This window comes from Cnephaeus nilssonii, assembly GCF_951640355.1.
Source record: "Cnephaeus nilssonii genome assembly, chromosome: 2".
NCBI lineage: Eukaryota > Metazoa > Chordata > Mammalia > Chiroptera > Vespertilionidae > Cnephaeus > Cnephaeus nilssonii.
In genome coordinates, this window is record NC_137073.1 from 6458312 (window position 1) to 6480991 (window position 22680).

A 22680-nucleotide genomic window follows, 5' to 3' on the forward strand; every position below is an offset into this window, starting at 1 on the left:
CCCCAACCCAGACATGTGACCTGACTTGGAATCAAACCAGCAACCTTTTGGTGAACAGGATGACCCCGGCCTGGCCAGGACTTTGTCCAGGTGTTTGTCTAGGCAGTGGGCCCCACTGTTTCACTATACTCTAAACACACAGGGGTTGGGGTGGGGAGGGGCTTGAGGTTATTTTAAACGTGTGAAGTCCCACTGGTCCTGAGCAAAACCCCTTGTCCAAAGGCATATGCTGCTTTTACACAACTCATGCCAACTGGGAAGCTGGCAGCACTCTATCAGCTCAGCATTTTCATCACTCCATGTCACCCTCTCACATTCCGGGACCACGAGCCAGCGCGTGAGGAAGTCTCTCCTAATTGTCCTTCACGTCCGAGAAGCAGAGACGCTGACGACACCCAGTAGTTAAGAGCTGAGCTCAGACTGGGGGTTGTAAGCTTGAGTTTAAATCCTCACTGTGCCTCAGAAGAGTTAGTTACCTTTTCCTGACTCAGTTTCCCTATCTATTACAGAAATAACAGATAGGGAATTGTGGGACTGTGAAGACGGGATGAAATAATGGACTAAAGCATTTCAGCAAATTCTGAAACCTGACACGGCTGCACCTCAGGCAAGTGCACAAATCACTGGTTTTGTTCCTGTGCCCCTTTTGGAAAAACACTTTTCCTGGGGAACAGCTTTTTCCACCCATTGCACAGCTTCCCGCAGGGACACCTCTCCTAGCTGAGCAACAGCAACTCTCCTCCCAGCATCCGAATCTTTCGCTGCGTCACCCAAAACTGACGGGAAATGCAAACAGGGAAACAAACCACAAAGGACAGTTGCAGTCCCCGTGTCCCCGCTGCAGCAAGCCTGGCGTGGCGCCTGCCCCTGCACAGCCAGACCGGTCTCGGCTTTCCCACAGACACTGACTCTCCCACAACTGAAACCCCACAGACGTAATCTCCAATCAGCCTCGTCAGGCAGAGTGGGTGTCCAGTGCTTGCACAGAACTTTATGATCTACTTTTCAAGAAAAGACTAGGTCTGTGAAGCTCAACAAATTCGTTTTTTAAAAACATATTTTTATTGATTTCAGAGAGGGAGAGGGAGAGACAGAAACATCGATGAGAGAATCATTGATTGGCTACCTCCTGCACGACCCCTACCAAGAATGGAGCCCGCAACCCAGGCATGTGCCCTGACCAGGAATGAACCGTGACCTCCTGGTTCTTAGGTTGATGCTTAGCCACTGAGCCACACCAGCCAGGCTCACCAAATTCTTTATCCCCTTTCCCTTTTCCCGTGGACAAGGAGAGGGTAAGAGCTAACACTTGCTGGGCAACAAATTATCCTTAAACCTAGTAGCTTTATTATTGACTTATTTCAGAGGGAGAGAAACATCAAAGTGTTACTCCACCCATGCACCCACTGTTGCTTCCTGCATGTGTCCTGACCAGAGACTGAACCTGCAGCCTTGGTGCATCAGGATGGTGCTCTGACCAATTGAGCCACCCGGCAGGGCAAAACCTAGTGGCTGCAGACAATGAGCGCTGATTACCTCGTCATGTGTGTGTCTGACAGTTGAGAGCAGCCTTGCTTCGTGGTTGTGGCTAAGGCTCTTTCGTGAAGGTGACAGTCGAGACATCGGCAGAATGTGGTCACCTGAAGGCGTGGCTGGGGCTGGAAGACCGACTTCCGAGGTGGGCACGAACCTGGCTGTAGGCAGGAGGCCTCGGTTCTTGCCACATGAGCCTCTCCACAGGGCTGCCCGTCTTCCGTGGAAGTGGTTTCCCGCAGAGTAAGGGACCCAAGAGAACAAGAAGGAAGCCATGATGCATCTCAACTGAGCCCTATCCGGGTGACACCAAGAGGGAGCAATGACTGGGGCCTCTCAGAGGCTGGCTGCCGCCGGGACACCTAGAAGCCTGCAGGTCTCTGTTCCCAGCCACTGTCTTCCCTTTACTTTAGCCATTTCTCTTCATCCCAAGAACATCTCATTTCAGACAGTAGTGGATATGAGGAGGAGGTAGATATGAATACAAGATGCAGACTAGGCAGGGTGAAGGCCTGAGTTCAAGGACCAGGTCTGAAGAAGTGGGAGAGGAGCAGACAGCCTTTAGGGAAGGGAGGCAGGCTGCCCCAAGTCCAGGACAAAAAAAAGTGTAAGACATAAGTGCTCCTCCCAGCCCACCCTCACAGATGAGTCTTGCCCCGTGATGAGCCCCCGAGAAAGTGACTTTCAGCTCAGCCCTGCCACTCTGAGTCCCAGCTGGGCCGAGAACTGAGTCCAGGCTGCTGCCAAGCTGTCATGCACTGAACTGTGTCCCCTCAAAAGTCGTATCCTGAAGCCCTAAGGCCGAGACCTCAGAATGTTAACTGTATGTGCAGCTGGGCCTTTAAAAAAGCGATTAAGGTAAAACTGGGCCATTAGGGTGGGTGCTAATCCCACCTGCCTGGTGTCCTAAGACATTTGGACACCCAGAGGCACCAAGGGCACCCTCAGGGCGATGACACGTACGGACAGCAGAAAGCAGCCATCAGCAAGCCAAGGAGAAAAGAAACCTGCCAACACCTTCCTTGTAGACTTCCAGCCGCCTGGACAGTGAGGAAATGATTTTCCGTGGCTTAAGCCCCCAACTCCGTGGCATTTGTTATGCAGCTCGGGCAGCCTACACACGAGCCCTCTGGATTGTTCTAGGAACCATCTTGAAACCTCTGCCATGTAATGTGGTATCGGAACCAGACGTGAGCCGTCCTCTGTAGACTCAGGGAGGTGAGAAGATGCCGGGCTTCCCAACCAGTGGGCGAGGACGGGGCTGTGTGGAGCCATGTATACACTGTGTGCACCCAGACTCTGGTTCCTGCTACAAGTTCCCGATGGGTCCCAGGACCCACTCCTCCCCTCCGAAGGCAGTCTCCACACGCACAGGTTCCTAGGCCGCCTCCGCCGCCTGGCACATCTCCCGTCAGCTGGAAAGCACCTTCTGTATTCGTTCCCGCACTTCTTTTGGTCCCAAGGACACCATCATCTCAGCTACAGGCGGTCCTTGCTAAGAACAAAGAGAAAACGTTGCCTATGATCTTAAGCTGCCTAAGAGACTCATGCCCAGCCTTGGTCTGCAGAAGTCATACCCCAGCCAACCCCAACACTGCTGCCTGTACCCCCAGGGCAGAGATTGCATTGCAGTCTTTAATTTCTGAGGCTGAGGCTGCATCCCCGGAGCCTCTTTTTCCTGTATTGACATGTCTGTTACCTCCAATCAATGGCCAGTCCATGAAGGATGACGGAAAGGAGTGTGCGTGTTTGATTTACTACTGTATCCTCTGTACCTAGTGTGGCACTTGCACAGTAGGCACTCAATAGGTGCTGTCTGTTGAATGAGTGGGTGAGGGGAGTGCTCATGTTTCACTCATCGTTGTAAGAAAGATGAGCTCAGTGCTGCTGGTGAATGTTAGCTGAATGGGTAAGTGAGGGCTCCCGGGAACAGTCCAGCCCATCTGCCCGCCTCACCGGCTGTCCACTGAGGGCCACTCGGAGGAGTTTCATCACGTTACTGTACTTGGTGCCGGGCAGACCTTCGGACAGCTTCTTCAGTTCTGCATTCAGCACGTCCTGAGTTAAGCTGGCGCCAGGTCCTTCTAAAAGCCTAGAAGTGGGCCAGTCTATGAGGAGCCCGCAGGGGCCAATGCAAGAGAGTGGGAGGAAGAACTTTGGAAGACTATCTATCAGTGACAGTATAAAGGGCACAGTCAATGTTCAGGCCAGCCTGGGGAGGGGGGGAGGGAGGATCTACCACATCCGACCCACCCACGCCGGGGAAGAGAAAACCACCAGGGTACCGCACAGCAGAGACTCCCAGGATGGGGGCATAACATAGGGACACGAAGAGGGTACCAAAACCAGAGGATTTACTACGGCTGCCTCTGTGCAGGTCATCTCTGCGCCTCGTTTTCTCACCTGAGGGTCTGCACCTCACAGAACTATGCTGTGCCTACATTGAAACAAGCAAAGCACTAAGCACATTGCTTGAACGGGTAGTAAGTACTCAAAAGTATTAGGTCTCATCTAGCCTATATAATAAAAGCCTAATATGCAAATCAACTGAACGGCGGAATGACTGGTGGAACGACCAGTCACTATGACATTCACTGACCACCAGGGGCAGACACTCAACACAGGAGCTTCCCCCAGCCCGCAGGCCCCAGGCCAGCCAAGGCGGGTGCCAGTGGGGGCCCCCCAATCACCCCACAATGGGGAACGGGGCTAGCGAGCGCAGGCGGCGCCAGGCTGGCCAAGGTGGGTGCCATCGCTGCCCCCCTCCCCAAGATCGCCCACTGGTCACCCCACAGATCGGCCCTGATCACTGGCCAGGCCTAGGGACCCTACCCGTGCACGAATTTCGTGCATCAGGCCTCTAGTAATGTATAAAAGCATAAGCGACTGTTTGACCAGTAGCTATGATGTGCACTGACCACCAGGGGGCAGACACTCAACGCACAGGCATGGAAACATGGAACAGACTGATGAATCTCAGAGGGAAGGGGGGAGGGGGGAGGGTGGAAAGAGATTAACCAAAGATCTTATATGCATACTAGAGGCCTGGTGCATGGATTCATGAACCGGTGGGGTCCCTTGGCCTGGCCTGCAGGAATTGGGCTGAAACTGGCAGTCCGACATCCCCCAAGGGGTCCCAGATTGAGAGACTCTGGTGGTCAGTGCACATCATAGCTACTGGTTGAACCGTCACTTAGAGCAAGAGATGAATCCATGCACCAGGCTTCTAGTATTTCAATAAAAAGCTAGTTATTAGCCAATATTATTACACCCAAGAGCTCTGAGGCTTTGCAAAAGTATCTATAAAGAAACTCAGGACTGGGTTAGATGGAGGCTGGAAGTATGGAGCCTTCTAGGAAATGATCTGAAACAGCTTCAAGACTGGGGACAGGGAGACTGTTGGATGTAACATAGAAGAGCAGAAAGGAAGCAATCAGGAGCCCGCAGCCCCAGCGAGGGCCCTGCCACGGACTTGCCACAACCATCCTCTGCCCTCAGATGGAAGCATGTAAGGACCTAAGCTCCAGGGGCCAGCCATCACTGCCCTCTCCTGGCAGTCCAGCCGAGATCTGCTCCCAAAAGCGTGTTTGAGTTCAAGAGGAATTCCCTATTGTTAGAGCTGGACTTGCAAAAACTTCACCCCAGCCCTGCTTTGAAGTTAGAGCAAGAGATGGAGGCAGGGTGGGGAGTCTGTCCCACACTGAGCAGGGACTGAGGCAGATGGTCCACAATGCCCACTCCGACACCACCTGCTCACAACGGGGCTCGGACAGCTCTACCCCAGAGGTTGCTCAGTGTGCAGTGCTGCTGGCGCAGGGTACGGGTTCATAAGTGATCTGAACAAATAGCCTTTCAGCATACAGACAGCTCTCCTACGAACTCCAGAATCTGAGCAACTGAGTTCCAACTGGAGACAGAAGTAATCATTCTTATTGCATCATTAACTGGGTTACGTGATTGCTGTTATTTACGAAATGGAGGAGACAAAATATTAAAAATATAAAATGTGGGGGAAAATAGACACTCTCCTCAATGTCACCGCAGGGAGCAACCTGCCAAGGAGCAGGTGAAAGGGACAGGTCCTGGGCAGCCCACAATGGCAGCTGAGGACACGTGAGAGCTGGCTTGCAGCTTGGCGTGAGCACAGAAGGACTGAGAGATCTGGCAGCTTCTGATCATTTGTGTATCAGCTTTCCTGCCTCAAGTGGAAGCACCAGAGTGCCTCTAAAACAATGCCTGTGGCAGGATGGGGAGTAATGACATTACTTCCAGTGAGTAACAACGAATAGCCCCTAGAGTGGAATGCCCGAAATTAAGAAAGCATTATTACTAATAATAGCTCTTTTGGGAACTTATCTTGGCGCTATCCTTACAAACATGTTAATGGTGTCTAGGTAAGATTACTCATTGCACATTGTTTGTAACAGCAAAATCTGGAAGCAATCAAATGTCCATCAGCAGGAGGGTGTTAAATAAATCGTGGCGAAGTGGTATAGGAATGGGGTAGGTGTAGCTGCAGGAAAGAATGAGGATGCTCTCCAAGTACTGGGCAGATCAAAATATATATTAAGTAAAAGGAAAAAAAGGTACAGAATGGTGTTCTTGTATTGTACCTTTTGTGTAAAAAAAGGGGAAGATAAGGAGGATTATCCTACCTTATAATAGAGAAACATGCAAATTGACCGCACCTCCGCTACGCCCACGATTGGGCCGGCGGGAGGCTGGGGGGCGGGACTCCGGGTGGCCTATCCGGCCGTTGAGAAGATCAAGATGGCAGCGCCCAGTCCTCTTAGTTCGTCGGTCCCTGGGGAGATTGCTGCCCCGGGGAGGCGAGACCTGGCTGCCCAGACACTCAAGAGGGTATCGGGAAGATCGGCAACCTGGGGGGGCTTGGCTGGGCCCATCCCACCGCTCCCGGGGGTCCCACGGGCTATCGGCAGCCTGGGGGGGCATGGCCGGGCCCTTCCCGCCCCTCCCGGGGGTCCCGGGGATGATGGGCAGCCTGGGGGGGCGTGGCCGGGCCCTTCCCAGGTGATCAGCCGCCTGGGGGTGTGTGGCCGGCCCTTCCCGCCCCTCCCGGGGGTCCCACGGGCGATCGGCCGCCTGGGGGGGCGTGGCAGGGCCCTTCCCAGGTGATCGGCCGCCTGGGGGGGCGTGGCCGGGCCCTTCCCGCCCCTTCCGGGGGTCCCGGGGGTGATGGGCAGCCTGGGGGGGGCGTGGCCGGGCCCTTCCCGCCCCTTCCGGGGGTCCCAGGGGTGATGGGCAGCCTGGGGGGTGTGGCTGGGCCCTTCCCGCCCCTCCCGGGGGTCTTGCAGGCAATCAGCCACCTGGGGGGGGCATGGCTGGGCCCTTCCCGCCCCTGCCGGGGGTGATGGGCAACCTGGTGGGGCATGGCTGGGCCCTTCCCGCCCCTCCCAGGGGTGGGAGATCGGCAACCTGGCGGGGCATGGCTGGGCCCATCCAGCCTCTCAGGGGGGTCCCTGGGGAGATCGGCAACCTAGGGGGCGTGGCCGGGATATCAGCAACCCGGGTGGTGTAGCCAGCCCATCCAGCCTCTCCCAGGGGTCCCTGGGGAGATCGGCACCCCGGGGAGGTGAGACGGGACTCGCCAAGCCGCTCCCAGGGTCCCTGGGAACATTGCAGGCATGTGGTTGCTGAGACCCAGACCAGGCCTCTGGCCACAGATTCATAGCTTTGCGGAGACCTAGGGCAGGGATCTGTCTCATCTGCAGAGAGACAGAGGTTCTGCAGTGCCTCCAAGACGTGGGTGGGCCCAGCCAAGGATCAAGGGGCATGGAAGGACTCCTGGCAGAGGGCCAGGACCCTCACCCCTGAGGCGGGGTTGAGGGGTTGTGCCACCTCAGTGGAGGGGTGCTGCACTGCAGGGTACTGGACTGACTGATGTGATTCAGAGAAGCTCCCAGTGCTAACGGGCCACGCACAGGTGGCCTACACACTTCAGAGGCAATGACTCCTGCTCCTGCCTTGACCCAAAAGCAAGCTCGCTACACCCTGCCCCATGGCAGAGCATGCCTAGGCAGTGAGTGGGAAGCCTTCCACCTGCTTCGGAGAAGGGGGGGCAGTAAAGAATGGGGGGAGAGGAAAGAATGTGGAGCATCCGCAATGAAGAGGTGCTTGAGAAAGAGGCTCAGAAGCCTGACTGGAAGGTTTGTTCTGTTTGCTGGGCCGCTGCCCCTTAGGAAGCGCAAAGAGCATGGCTCTGAGGGCTTCCTGTGTGCTGAGTCAAGTTCCACAGCCAACTGGAATTGGCCTCAGTTTCCTGGTCTGTAAAATGGATTAAGCGTGTCCCAGTGCCTTCACTGAGCTTTGATAGCCAATTGAGATACTATATAAAGAAAATGAGGGAAGAAGTGAGAAAGAAAAGGAAGGACAAGCAACACAAAAGAAAGACTGAAAGGAACCTGTAAACCCATTGTCACTTAAATAGGGAATATAGTCAATAGTGTTGTAATGATGGTATGATGCCAGGTGGGTACTAGAAATATCGGGGAACACTTTGTAAAGTATATGATTGTCTAACCACTATTCTGTAACTAATATAAAACCTGAAACCAATACAAAATAATGTTGAATGTAAAGAAATGAAAATTGGAGTGAAATTTTTATAAATTTCAAAGTTTAAATAAAAGCTGTAAAGGAAGGAAGGGGAGAATAAAAAGTGTTTTTCATTTTGCCACTTCATTAAAAAGACAGTTGTCTTGATATGGTGCTTTTATACTTTTCTAAGTCATTATCTCATTTTAATTTCTGGGAAACTTAAAGACAAGATAAATATTCCCTCCACTATTCAAAGAAAGGAAATCTTGGTGTCTGCTCCTAATGATTCAATCGTCAAGCCCTTATTGTAAAGCAGGGTTAGTAAAATTTTCTGTGCAGGGTCATATCTATACTAATAAAAGCCTTGGGGGTGATCAGGCCAGCAGGGGAGGGTATTTGGGGGCAATCAGGCCCGCAGAGGAGCAGTTAGGGGGCAATCAGGCCAGCAAGGGAGCAGTTAGGGGGCAATCAGGCAGGTAGGTGAGCGGTTAGGAGCCAGCGGTCCCGGATTGTGAGAGGGATGTCCAACTGCAGGTTTAGGCCCGATTCCACAGGGATCGGGCCTAAACCTGCAATTGGACATCCCCCGAGGGGTCCCATATTAGAAAGGGTGCAAGCAGGGCTGAGGGACACCCTCCCCAGTGCACGAATTTCGTGCACCGGGCCTCTAGTTTAGACATAATTAAGAGCAGTCATAACATACAGAGGGTTTTGGAACTGGGCAAATAGGGGACAAGGATTAAAAACAGGACTCCCTGAATATATACCTTCTTATCATTTCTAGGTTTTAAACCCAGGCTTAAGAGATTTGAATGTATTAATAACCAAAATATTAAATTTCAAAATTAAAAAATTATAGCCCTGGCCGGTTTGGCTCAGTGGGTAGAGCGTCAGCCTGCAGACTGAAGGGTCCCAGGTTCGATTCTGGTCAAGGGCATGTACATTGGTTGCGGGCACATCCCTGGTGGGGGGTGTGCAGGAGGCAGCTGGTCCATGTTTCTCTCTCATCGATGTTTATCCCTCTATCCCTCTCCCTTCCTCTCTGTAAAAAATCAATAAAATATATTTTTTAAAAAATTAAAAAATTATAGGACTAGAGTTGTATACACATATCCTTGAATTTAGACAATTCACAAAGGAAACTGCTAAGTGTGGCTGCCTTTCTGTCGGGGGCTGGAGTAGGGAGGGAAGTCTTAGTTTTTGCTATAAACCCTCTTGTACCATTTGTATTTTTTTTTTTAATTAAAAAAAATTATTGATGTGAGAGATTGATTGATTGATTTAGTTGTTCCACTTATTTCTGCATTCATTGGTTGATTCCTATATGTGCACTGACCAGGGATGGAACCCTCAACCTTGGGGCACTGGGACAATGATCCAACCAACTGAGCTACCTGGCCAGGGATATACCATTTGTATTTCTTGGCACATGCTTGTATTCTTTTTTGTTGTTGTTAATACTCACCTGAGGATATTTTTCCATTGATTTTTTTCAGAGAGTGGGAGGGGGAAGAGAAAGAGAGAGAGAGAGAGAAACATCGATGTGAGAGAGACTCATTGATTAGCTGTCTCCTGAACACAAACAATCAGGGCCGGAGAACCTGCAACCCAGGTACGTGCCCCTCACTGGGAATCGAGCCCATGGCCCTTGGTGTGCATGCCGACACTCTAACCACTGAGTACACTGGCCGGGCTAGCTGTATCATTTTAGACAAGTTACTTTTTTCGCTTTTGTATGTAGTAACAAAATTTTTAGCTGGGCACATGGCTGCCAAGTAAAAAAAAGTACATTTTCTAGGCTTCCTTAGGCCTGGCGTGGCCCTAAGGCAGAGTTCCAGCTAGCGGGACAGTTTTTAAGTCAAGTCCTTAAGGGGGAGAAATGTCCTGTCTGCCTCCTCTTTTCCTTCTTTCTCCTCTGGCTGAATTCTGGATGGTCCGTGAGCCACCATGGACCACAGGGACAAGAACAAAATCTAGGGATGGCAGGACACTGGAGACAAGGAGGAAAGCTGTTCGCTCCTGGACTGTTAGGTAAAGAGAAGTACACTCGGTAGCGGGAGAGAAACCTGTTCTCCCTCTACCAGAGCAGCCAGCATGGAGGAGTGTGGGCAGAATAAAAAAGATAGAGAAACTGGGCCTTGGTGATGTATTTTTGGGCCATGCATATAGCCTCAAGTCAGCCCTTGTTCTGACCACACAATTACACAGACCAGTCCTTCTTCTCCATGGCTGTTTTCCGCTTTTGTCATCGGAAGTGTCCTGATACTGTTACAGTAAGCAATAGTTTCACCTGCACCTTTCAGATGAGGAAACGATGCTCAAACAGGTGCAGTAACTTGGCCAAAGTGAAGCCATCTGGGCAGGTGAACTAACTGGTGAGTAACAGGTGGAGCCAGAATGGAACCCAGGTGGGTCCAACCCGGAACCTGAATGCATCCTCTCTTCCGGGAGAGCCTGGGCTCCTCTGGGCTCCCCTCCTACCAAGAGCGTTGGTGAGTGATTAGCTCCCCCAAACCTCTCACTGGCCACAGGTTGTGCTGCGAGCCCAAACGCCCAGCCCTGGGGTAAAGGGGACCCAAGTGGGGGAGGGGGAAAGAGGGTACAGAACCTTGAGCTTGGCCTGCGGGAACTCACCTCAGCACGCGCTTGGCAATCACATCTACCTGCTCTGAGATGGCATTCAGCTGCGTTCGACCCACAGCAGGGCGAGTCCACAGGAAGGAGTGTGCCGGGGAGACCAAATCCTGCAAGCGGCAAATGTGACCCTGGAGAAAGAGGCAGCCATTCAATGCATGGGGACAGGGCTGACACGCTGGAAGCGGGGGGATGGGGGGCTCCACTCCCTCGGTCTCCCGGAGCTCCCAGCCCCACCTGTCTCAGCAGGATGATCCTCTCCACATAGGCTGGGTCCAGGACAGCCCTGTCTGGCAGCTGGCTCCCAAATGCCTCCTCCACGAGCAGCTGCAGCTTCCCCACCAGCTGGCGCCTCTGGGTCTCATTGCTCACCAGCCGACGCAGGTGCAGCCTGGAGGCAAAGCCAAAGGAGTTCTCTATGCTTACAGGAGGAAAGGGACCTGGCCGAGGTCTGAAACAGGCAGCTTGAGGGCCCCAAACAACCCGGAGACATGCTGCTTCTAAAATAGTAGCTAACAGGCCCTAGTCAGTTTGGCCTGTGGACTGAAGGGTCCCGGGTTTGATTCTGGCCAAGGGCACATACCTTGGTTGCAGGCATGATCCCCAGCCCTGGTCACCTGGTCAGGGCACGTCTGGGAGGCAATCAATCAATGTGTCTTTCTCTCTCTATTTCTCCCCCTCCCTCCCACTCCCCACTCTTAAAAAAAAAAAAAAGGAAAAATATCCTCAGGTGAGGATTAACAACAATCTAAGTGACCGAAGGACCAGTAGCTATAACACTCACTGACCACCAGGCGGCAGATGCTCAATGCTGGAGCTGCCCCCTGGTGGTCAGTGTGCTCTCACAGCCAATTTCCTGCATACCCTACCCCTGGCTGGCTGGCCGGATTGGCTTGATTGGGACTGGGTGAGATGGGCCCTGATTGGCCCTGATCGCCAGCCAGGCAGAGATACCCCACCCATGCACAAATTCGTGCGCCGAATCTCTAGTAAAAAAATAATAGCTAACATTTTTAAACTAGAAAGAGATCACACAAAAATAAGATATTTCTGGCCTTGGCTGGGTAGTTCAGTTGATTACAGCTTCATCCCAATACGCCAGCCAAAGTTTCAGGTTCAATCTCTGGTCAGGCACATAAAAGAATCAACCAATGAATGCATAAATAAGTGGAAAAACAAATTGACGTTTCTCTCTCTCCCCCTCTAAAAAGAAAAAAATCAATCATTCAATAGAAGAAAAGATTTCTGACTTCTCTTGGCTGCAAAGGGCCCTTGTTCCCCATGCTTCAGTTGGCTTGGGCAGAGTAGAGGTTGCCCAGTTAACAGAGATTTCTGGTTTGCAGTCCGGGGCACTCACGCAAGGAGGGCCCAAAGAGAGCCGGTCCCTCAGTGTGCCAGGGAAGGTGGCAAGGAGTCGCTGCAACCTTCTGCTGTGTGCACCCAGGCCCTTAGACTGGGACATGTCAGCAGTGATGGGAAGGGTAACTGTATCTGAAGGTTTCTGAGTGAAGGACCCTTGACACATGGAGGTGACAAGAGACAGTGCTCCTGTGCTGGCGGGTGACATGAGACAGTGCTCCTGTGTTGGCGGGTGACATGAGACAGCGCTCCTCAGTGTTGGCGGGTGACATGAGACAATGCTCCTCAGTGCTGGCGGGTGACATGAGACAATGCTCCTCAGTGTTGGCGGGTGACATGAGAGATAGTGCTCCTCAGTGTTGGTGGGTGACATGAGAGACAGTGCTCCTCAGTGTTGGCGGGTGACATGAGAGACAGTGCTCCTCAGTGTTGGTGGGTGACATGAGACAGTGCTCCTCAGTGTTGGCGGGTGACATGAGACAGTGCTCCTCAGTGCTGGTGGGTGACATGAGACAGTGCTCCTGTGTTGGTGGGTGACATGAGACAGTGCTCCTCAGTGCTGGTGGGTGACATGAGAGACAGTGCTCCTCAGTGTTGGTGGGTGACATGAGACAGCGCTCCTCAGTGTTGGTGGGTGACATGAGACAGTGCTCCTGTGTTGGTGGGTGACGTGAGAGACAGTGCTCCTCCGTGTTGGCCGGGGGATCGGGGGTTAGGGGGAGGGGAGATGTTCTAAAATGAAGGCTTTGGTAGTGAACAGAACCCATATGAGGGGTACGCAGAAATAATGGTAATGATAAAAGGATACCTACCATTGGTCAAGCACTTTCTATGTGCTGGGGGCTGCGCAGATCCTTTGATGCAATGTTGAATTTAACTCAACTCTTTTTTTCTTCCTTTTCCCCTCCCTTTATTAAGGAATTACAAATGTGTCCTTATCCTCCCATTGCTCCCCTCGCCCCTCCTCCCCCCATAACTCAATTCTTAAAACAATTGCATAGGGTGGGAACTCTTAATAGCTCTGTTATAGACAAGAGGAAACAGAGGCCTGAAGAAGTGAGGTGACTGTCTGTGGTCACACAGCACTAAACACGTGAGCTCAGTCAGAATCAGGTGTATGTGACTCTGGAGCCCACAGGACCCTCTGTGGGGACCCATCATCAGCAAGAAAGCCCTTTTCCACCAGGGCTCTCTAGTTCCCCACTCACCTGTTGAATTCTGGGAGCTTCTCCAGGTCTAGCAGGGCTGAGTGGCAGGTGATCCGGGTCAGGTCAAACTGTGCTACCAGCTCTGGCAAGGTCCTGCCCATCTGGTTCTCTGCAAGTGAGGGAAGCCCAGCGCTCAACTCCCTCCTCGACATTCAATTCCAAGGAGGCTGAGTGAGCACTGGGCTCCCCATCCCATTTTCACCAAAGGGATTCAATCGCTAGCTATTTTTACATCAAGGTCCAAATGAGCTTTCACTTGCAGAAAGGCTTGTCATTAAGAAAAAAAATGGTTTGAAAAAATGTTTTAACCACACTCACTGCCCTCAGAGACATGAGCTGCAGGGACGGCACCCACTGTCTGGCCATCCTGAGACCTGACCGCACTGGTCCGGGTGGGGTCCAGCACCAGTGCTCTCTGAGCTTCCCGGTGAGTCCAAGTGCAGCCAGAGCTGAGAGCGGCTGTGCAGGGCTGTTTCTCCGGAGCAGCAGCTGTCCCGCTGGGCATCGTGGGGAGTTCAGCCGACAATAACCTCTGTCACGTCCCCTACTAGCTGCGACACTGGCAAATTCCCTAACTTCTCTGAGACTCCCAATCCTCTTACAAACAGTGGAGATCGTACCTCCCAAGGATATTTTAAGGATTAAATTAGAGCAAAATAAACAATAAGTAGACTATTGCCTCATTTTCAGAAATCTCCCCCACAAAGAGGTCATCCTATCCTATTTGGTGCTTCTTTAAGATTTGGGCTCTAAGTCTTGGCAAGGATAAAGGCTTAGCTTTGAATAAACTATGGTCCTGCACCCAAGCCCTGGTGCCTCACTGCTGTGGTGCCACCGGGAACTCTCAGGTGAGTGGATACCTGCAAACCCTGAGCCACAGTTAGTGATGATGTCGAGCAAGGCATCTGGTAGGAAGCCGGCAGCAGCAAAACTCTCCAGGAAAATGTCCCCTTGCCTCTTGGACAGCTTACTGCCGTCCCTGTTGAGGAGCAGGGGCAGGTGGGCAAAGCGAGGTGGCGGCCATCCCAGGGCCTGGTAGAGCAGCAGGTGCTTGGAAGTGGAGACCAGCCACTCCGAGCCACGCAGCACATGGCTGATGCCCATGTGGTGGTCATCCACCACGCAGGCCAGGTGGTACGTGGGGAAGCCATCGCTCTTCAGGATGACCGGGTCCCCCTCCACACTGGCTACTTCATGCCGATTCCAGCCGTATACCAAGTCCTCGAAGGCTGGTGCCTCCTCCTCCAGGCGAAAGCGGATAGCAGGCCTGGGGTCCTTGGCCAACTTCTCAGCTACCTGCTTCTGGCTCAGGTTCCGGCACCGATTGTCATACCTGTTGGGAAGAAGAGAAGCATAGTTGCTAACAACACTGGTGACGGGCATGAGCCCTATCTATGTCTCTGAAGACCACATGGATCTTGGTAAAAAAAAAAAAAAGCCATCTTCTGTCGGTGGATAAGTCCAGTGTTTATAATGAAGAAGCAGTGCTGCAGGGGATGTTGTGAACTTATCCAAACATCCGAGCCCTTGTGCAGATGGTTCACTGAAACTGGAACTTAAGTCCTGAGGCCACCGCTGATGGGAGTGCAGCTTGTGCAGGGCCACCAGGCAGCACGTCTTGGAAGGTCTCTAACAACACACTGCATGTGTGCAAAATGATGCCTGTCACATCATTTGTCATAGCTCTCTCTTTAAAAAAACACACATATATTTTTATTGATTTCAGAGAGGAAGGGAGAGGGAGAAAGAGAAATATCAATGATGAGCGAGAATCATTGACCGGCTGCCTCCTGCACGCCCCACACTGGGTATTGAGCCCGAAACCCAGGCATGTGCCCTGATTGGGAATCTTGCGGTGACCTCCTGGTTCATAGGTTGATGATCAACCACTGAACCACACTGGCCAGGCACAGCTCTCTTTTTCTTAATCCTCACCCAAGGATATGTTTTTATTGATTTTCAGAGAGAAAGATAGAGAGAGAGGGAGAGAGGAAGAGAGAGAAAAACATCAATGTAAGAGAGGAACATCGATTGATTGATTGCCTTCCACACGTGTCCAGACTGGGATTGAACCCACAACCTAGGTATGTGCCCTGACCAGGAATTGAACGGACAACCTTTTGGTGTATGCAACCAACTTGGCTAGGGCACAGCTCTCTTTTTTTATAACAAATACTAGGAATGACATAAAGGTTCATTATTAAGGAATTGATTAAGTAAATGATGGTATATCCACACAATGGAATACCATGTAAGCATAAAAAAACTGTGGACTAAAAAAACAAAACAAAAATTTACAAAACAAAAAAACCTGTGGACTGATACAGACTGACCCTTGAGACAAGAAGTTGCACAATCCTCATTGTGTGCTACCATTTGAAGGGGAAAGAGAAATAACAGGCACGTGTCAGTGTATGTACTGAATGTCTCTGCAGGAGACACGAGCAAATTCTACCACCAGCTGTCTCTGGAGAGGACCTGAGTAGGTAGAGTCAGCGTTGGGAGAGAGCTTTGTGTGTATATTTTCCTGAACATGAGAAAATCCTACTTAGTCAAAATAACAACTAAAACTGCTTGATGTGTTACTCCCTAGGACCGAAGGCGGTTGGCAGCTCAGACCTGGCCCCGTGATCGCCACCTGTCCTTGTGCCATCCCCTTCCTGTGAGTATGGGCTGGCCCTGGTGACTTCCGCCTAATGAACAGTGTACAACCAAAGTGATGAGCTGTCACTTCCTCGAAAGACTCTGGCTTCCGTCTCGCTCTCTTGCTTTCCCCCTGGTCTCTCTGAGGAAAGCCCGCTGCTATGCTGTGAGCTGCCCTATGGAGAGGCCCACGCGGCAAAGAGCAGATGTGTCCAGGCAACAGCCAGGACACCCTGCGGTCTGGCGACAGTCTTGAAGGAAATGGAAGCAGATTCTCTGCGAGCTGAGCCTTGGGAGCAACCCTGAGCTAAAGGTCCAGGCGAGCAGTGCCCAGCGTCCTGACCCATAGAAACTGTGAGACCGTAAAAGTTTGGGGGTAACTTGTTCTGCAGCAACAGCGAACAAACACACCCGACTTTGGGTGGCAGCACGACAGGTTGGGGCTCTCACCGGGGTGTCTGGTGGCTCCTGAGGGCCTCCTTCTTCAGCAGCTCCAGCCGCTGTGAAGAGCAGAAGCAGGGGTAAGCAGCCCCGGTTTTCAGCAGAGCTTCCGTGGCCTGGGCGTACAGCTCGAGCCGCTGGGACTGCAGGTAGGGCCCCCTGGGGCCTCCCCGATGTGGGCTCTCATCAGGGGGGATGCCTGGGGCGTGGAAAGAGAGTAATCACCAATTTATAAGATGCATGCGACACTGGCTCTCAGGCACTGCTCTAAGGGCTTGGCAAACAGAGTAGAACTTTTAGTCCTCCCAACAACGTGTGAGTTCAGCACTACCACGATTTCCCTTTCGCAGGTGAAAATTCCAGCACAGAGGTTCCATGCTCCAGGCCACGCAGCCCGGTGGATGAGGAGTCGGGCGGAGGCGTGCTGGCTCCATGTCCACACTCCCAACTGCACTTCCTCTCCATCTCCCTTTTCCCTGGGGAGGGGAAACCCGCCCAGGCCTGGACCAGCCGACTCAGGAGGAAGAGTGTGGTTCAGGGCACAGCCATCAGGCCTGGCTGGACTCCGGGCTTTGTCTGTGACAAGGGATCCAGATGTGGGAGCACCAGAGTGCTAAGCACCTGCCAGCTGCCTTTCTGTTCTGTGATCTTCACTAAGCCTCAGAACCACCACACCAGGCAGATGTCATTATTATCCCATTCATTAACGAGGACACTGAGGCACAGAGGGACTTTGTTAGATAACTTGGCCAAGGATAAGGGGCACAACTGGATTCAAACCCAGGTGAGCTGGCCCAGAATCCATGCTCTTAACACTCCCTGCAATGCCTCTTTGCATTCCCTTTTCTGAAACGTGCAGCTGACAGCTTACTGTGCAGAGTGACTGAGAACTAAAAGCATCAGTGGGCCCTGGGCGGTATGGCTGATGGCTGGGCATACCATGCACTGAAAGGTTGCTGGTTCGATTCCCAGTCAGGGCACTTGGGCTGTGGGCTTGATGCCTGGTGGTGTGTGCAGGAGGCAGCAGCGTCAATGTTTCTCTCTTTCCCTCTCTCTAAAAATCAATAAAAATATTTTTTAAAAAACACCAGTGCTCACAAAGCACATAGCCCTCTAGCAGCTTCACTATAAGCCCTTGGAGGAAACGTGATCTATTATCAGCCAAACTCCCAGCCCAAGGTCAGGTTCCAGGTCACAGAGGACGTGCTGAACTGTGAACGCTTCCAGGAGAGGGCAGAGGGGACACAGAAGAGTTGAATGATAGCCATTCTGCCCTCAAAAAGCTTTCAAATGAATTAGGGGTAATCCCGCACACCCGGCGTTCACACGAATTCGGGAGGAGACGCCCGGGTTCAGACGCACTGGCCAGCACTGAGACCTTGGGCGAGTCGCCTTTCAGAGCCTCACTTGTAAAAGCACACAAATGGTGCCTCCTCCTGAGGGTGGTCCCGCGGCTTAGTGTGCTGCCTGGTGTGTGCACGGCACTCGTCAGCTTTGGCGGTTTAGTTAGTATCACTGAGCCCCCTCTCCCGCTGGGCCTCCGCTTCTCCATCTGTCTGAAGGGAAGGTTGGGTTAGGTACACTGGGGTCCTTCCTAGTCTGCCTGCATGTGCTCAGCATGTGGAACGCCCAGGGCTTTGGCGTACTCCACTACAGGACTTAAAAACGTATGTTCACATAAAGACTAGGACATAAATGCTCACAGCAGTGACTCATAATAGCCAAAAAGTGGGAAAAAGCCAAATGCCACCCTCAGCTGAATGGATAAGCAAAATGTGGTATTTCTACACAATGACTATCCTAAAGGGGAATGAAGTGTTGACATATGCTACCACACAGATGAACTTACACTAAGTAAAAGCCAGTCATCAAAGCCACATACTGTGTAATTCCTCTCATGTGAAATGTCCCGAGTTGGCAAACCACAGGGACAGGAGCAGATGAGCGGTGCCAGGGGCTGCGGGGAGGAATAGGTCCTGGGTTTCGTGTTGGAGTGATGGGAATGTTCTGGAATTAGAGAGTGGCGATGGCTGCACGACATGGTGACTACACTAAATCACTGAATTGTACATTTTGTTCATATTATGTGAATTAATGCCAACTCCCCCCCCAAAACAAACAAACAAACAAAAACCCCAAGAGTGACTTCCTGATGCAAGCAGTTCCAGGTCAGCCCCCTGGGGTGCCTGGGCAGCTGCCCTCTCCTCACCAAAACGCAAGGGTGGGCGTCATTCACACGTGTGCTGCACCAGCGGCTCCGCGAGAGCAGGACCTGCTCGTCAGCACCCCGCGTGCCCGTGCAGAGCCCACATGCGGTCAGCGTTCTCTCCATGGCCCGCGTGGCATTCCATCCCCCGCACACCCCATTACTCTGCCTGCTCACTGTGCTTGGGCCACTGTGGCCTTCGGCTGCCCCTCTAATTCACCGGGCACTTAGCTTCTGTGGGGCCTTCGCATCTGCTATTCGCTCTGCTTTGAACACTCTTCCCCTAGGTAACCTCGGGGCTGGCCCTCACTCTGTGCAAGTCTCTGCTCTAGTGTCACCTCCACAGTGAAGACCACCATGTCTTAACGAGCACCCCTCCCCATGGGTTCCCTAACCTGCTACCCTTTCTCCATAGCACTCATCCCCACTCAATATCACAGGAATGAGTTAATCTGTTTGCCTGTCTCCCCTCCTTACTGAGCACAGGGTCTCTGCTCACTGCTGGAACACTTCCTGGGTCACAGTAAGTGATCTTGTTGAATGAATGCCCTTTTATTCAGCTAATTCGACCTAGTATCTGCTACAGCCCTCTACGACAACAGACAGAAATGAAATTGGCTTCTGCCCATTAGGAACCCAGAGTCCAGTTAATTTACCTGAGATTAAATACACATCTCAAAACAGTCATGGTATTTTCGGTATTTTTTCTTGAGGAGCTTAACTAGTCATACCTGTCCCAGCAGGTAGGCAACCGTTGACCCAGGGAACACCAACACATGCCTCCTTGTCCTCCCTGAACTTGGCTGTGCTCAGGATTAAACTTCCCACAAGAAAATTGACTTCAGAGGCTGATAACATTTTCTTTCACTCATACAATGTGGTTAAAAAGCCCTCAAAAACCTGAGCTCAGATTTAACATTGGGAAATATTCACTGAAAAACAACAAAACCCTGGGGTTGTGGCTCCTCTCGGAAGGCAGAAGATTTGACCAGCTGGGCCGGCATCCCCACCGGGGAGCGCAGGGCTGGAACTTCCTCCCGCTCACCACAGGTCCAGCTCCCCAGGCCCACCCTACACTGGGCCTATGCCTGCCTGCTCCTAGGAGGACTTGAGATCCCGGGATAAGAACAGGAATCTCAAAACAGCCTGGAGCTTTTCTTCAGGGAGCTTAAGTCTTTTCAGGTGGCACTTGGCACCCCAGGCAGCACAAACGCCCCCATCTCTCCATCTCTCCTTGTTCCCGCTCCTGGGCGCTGGGGGAAGGCTGCAGGTCCTTTCCCAGCCAGCCTCACCTGCCCACTCCAGCATGTCCTCAATATTGTCCGCTGCCCCGGGCACCAGGCGGGTCTGGTCCGTGTCCTCCAGCCGCAGAATGAAGCTCCCTCCGTGTTTCTTGGCAAAGAGGTAGTTGTACAAGGCAGTGCGGAGGCCACCCAGGTGCAAGAAGCCTGGCAGAAAAGAACAGCTCAGACAAGACAGGGAATGTGAGCTGGCGAGCCTCAGTCGAGGGGCAAGCAAACTGTTTGTAACAGAATGTCTCAAAGAACATCAAAGACCAAGAAACCGCTACCTCCGTCCCATCTCTCCAGCTAGCACCTAGACAGTCAGACCGCAGGGAGGACGGGGTGATGACCCATTTAGCCCTCTTTCTGGAACAGGCAGACCACCCAAGTTTGGCATACCTGTCCCAGCAGGTAGGCAACTGTTCACCCAGGGAACATTTTGTAAAAAGGTCCCAACTCCCTCCAAATATCCATCACTCTACTGTGAGATCTGCCTCAAGGCCAAGTTTCACCCAAAGGAGGAGAGGCAGAGGCTGAGTCACTGAAGCCATTGTCACACGTGCATTTAATTTATGCAAATTCAATGATGTGCTTGGGGAAAACTTAACTACAAATTTAAAATACCATAAAATGATATTTTACATGCAGCCTCTACGCACTGTCATGACTATCCTCATTATACATTTTGAATTTTGTCTACTTGAGATTTTTACATTAAGTGCTGGCTTTACACTTGAACCAAAATTAACGTTTGAGTCCATATTTCTCTTCACCTGAGTTGAAACTCTCACGATTTTGCTTTTCCATCATTCTTGACTGACAACTTAAAATGAACAATTTTCCCAGGGCTGTTATTTCCCCTTATCCTGCCTTCTTAGGGCTAGCTCACGGCCCTGTCTGCACAATGAGCTCACCTGCACCTCCAAGTACAGGAGACAGCACAGGACAGCACAGCTCCCTTAGGGTCAGGCAGACTCATTTCAACGGATTATGTGTGTGACCTCCAGCTAATTACTGCAAGGCCACCACAAAACCAGTGGTCCCCAAGATAGAAGACAGGGGTCTAGCAGTTAAAAGCGAGACCTCTTATAGGTACACAGACCTGGATTCAAATCCTGCATTCACCAATGCTGGCACCCCTTGGGCACTAGACTTAATTTGTATGAGCTCCATTTCCTCATCTATGAGAGGGATTAAAAACACAAAATAGAAACCTTCCTTATAGGGTTGCTGTGAGGCCTAAATGCTGACCAAAGAACACTCTTCAGTTAATTTTACCTATTGTAATGATCTGTGTTGCTTGATAATCCTTTTATCTGCCTGTACTCATATGGGCTTCTCCTGCAAATCAGCAAACACTAATAACAACAAATCGAAATAGAGGTTACTGTTTATTAAGTGCTTTCTATAAGTACCAGACCTTGTTAAGTGCCTCAGCTACATTATTTCAAACCCATGAGCGGGGTACTATTACTAGGCCTGTTTGAGCCTCTGAGTAATTTCTCCAAGTCACACAGAAGAAGTGGCAAAGCCAAAAATTTGTACCCAATCTCAGGCTTTGGCACCCAAACCAGTGCTATCTGCAAACTGTTGCAAGGAAGCACAGATATTGAGAGCAAAATGCTGAGAGCAGCAGTTTGACAGAACAATTTTGTTTAATTAAACATAAAGTAGGCTCATATTTTGTATGCTTTTTAGGTTTTCATTTTTCTAGTAATCCACTTATATTGATTTTATAAAAGTATCGATCCATAATCCGTCGCTCTGTGCAGCTGGGATCTTGCCACAAAGGTAGCCTTGTATACAGACCCTGGGTTTCAGGAGAGGCACGTTCATTGTGGAGAAGGCAGAGGCAGCCTCGCGAGAAAAGAATTTTGGGAACTGGTGGGTTAAACAGGGCTCTAACTCAGCAGGGGCTAACAAAAGAAAGCTCAGTTCTGGGAACTGGTGCGGAGGCCCTGACAAGATCTCCACTAGGGTGTACAATGGGCCCCTAACTCCCTTTGGCTTGCTTAGCTCCAACACTAACCACAGGGCCTGTGTACCTGCAATTTCCTCTGCTCAGAAGGTTCCTCCTATATGCTACATCCTTGTCATTTGGTTCTCAGCTCAAATGTCACCTCAACAAAATGTTCTTGAGCATCCTACCTAAACTAACCCGTCACCTCTCCTGCTTCATTTCCCATAGGGCACACGTGACTGCCTAAAAATCACAGTATTTTTGTACACGTTTGTCGCGGCCACCCGAGTAGGGCCCTACTTTCTAGATGGTCATTGTATCGCAGCGGAACAGAACCTCGCAGTTGGTACACATTTACTGAATACGTGAAAAAGAGACCGAAAGACAGGGTGCAATCCAATAAACACAACGAAATTCCTGGCAATGCGAACAATTTCCGCTCCTGGATCTGTTTCTGCCCCTGCAAAATGGGGTCGCGCTGCCCTCCCAGTCTAACTCCACCGGAAGGGGTTCGTTGGAAAACATTCTGGGGGCGGGCACCGGACGATGGGCTTCGGCCTGCAGCGTCACATCCCCTAAGATTACCTGTGGGGCTGGGGGCGAACCGCACTCGCACCGCAGCCCCAGAACCAGTGCCCAGGCTGGCCTCACGCCGTCCCAGGGAGCGCCCCAAGACTCCCGGGGGCCTCCCTGGCTGCAGCAGCGTCCTCAAGAGCACCGCCATGTGGGTTCGACTCCTCCACGTGGGCTTCTCCGAGAACCACTTCCGGGACTCCTCCCGGCCAATCCGCTTCCGCCACACTGGGCCCAACCCCGCCCCTTAAAGGCGCAGGCCACTTAGCCTGCGAGCCCACG

At 51.8% G+C, this 22680-nt stretch overlaps 1 protein-coding gene across 3 annotated transcripts; it reads right to left on the minus strand.

Moving 5' to 3' along the window:
• Window positions 1-1742: 1742 nt before the first annotated feature.
• On the minus strand, window positions 1743-22631 carry EARS2 (glutamyl-tRNA synthetase 2, mitochondrial). 3 transcript variants are annotated; one of them, XM_079792568.1, is made up of 9 exons: window positions 22411-22631; window positions 19875-20030; window positions 16386-16575; window positions 14153-14625; window positions 13293-13401; window positions 10963-11116; window positions 10726-10856; window positions 3490-3625; window positions 1743-3028 (listed from the first exon to the last, which is right to left on the minus strand). In XM_079792568.1, the coding sequence occupies exons 1-9, from the start codon at window positions 22547-22549 to the stop codon at window positions 2945-2947; spliced, it is 1572 nt and encodes a 523-aa protein (XP_079648694.1). In that variant the 5' UTR covers window positions 22550-22631; the 3' UTR covers window positions 1743-2944. The 3 variants fall into 3 exon arrangements, with proteins under 3 accessions (XP_079648694.1, XP_079648696.1, XP_079648695.1); XM_079792570.1 differs by having other exon boundaries at window positions 21144-22543; XM_079792569.1 differs by lacking the exons at window positions 1743-3028; window positions 3490-3625 and adding an exon at window positions 8688-9556.
• Between the last annotated feature and the right edge of the window lie 49 nt (window positions 22632-22680).

What these genes read in the sequence shown, in the direction of transcription:
- EARS2 (XM_079792568.1), bottom strand. Translation starts at nt 22,549, where the DNA reads ATGGCGGTGCTCTTGAGGACGCTGCTGCAGCCAGGGAGGCCCCCGGGA. An exon ending in GGACATGCTGGAGTGGGCAG is followed by an intron (nt 16,576 to 19,874) that starts GTGAGGCTGGCT and finishes TCCACGCCCCAG; the next exon opens with GCATCCCCCCTGATGAGAGC. An exon ending in GGATCATCCTGCTGAGACAG is followed by an intron (nt 10,857 to 10,962) that starts GTGGGGCTGGGA and finishes CTCTTTCTCCAG; the next exon opens with GGTCACATTTGCCGCTTGCA.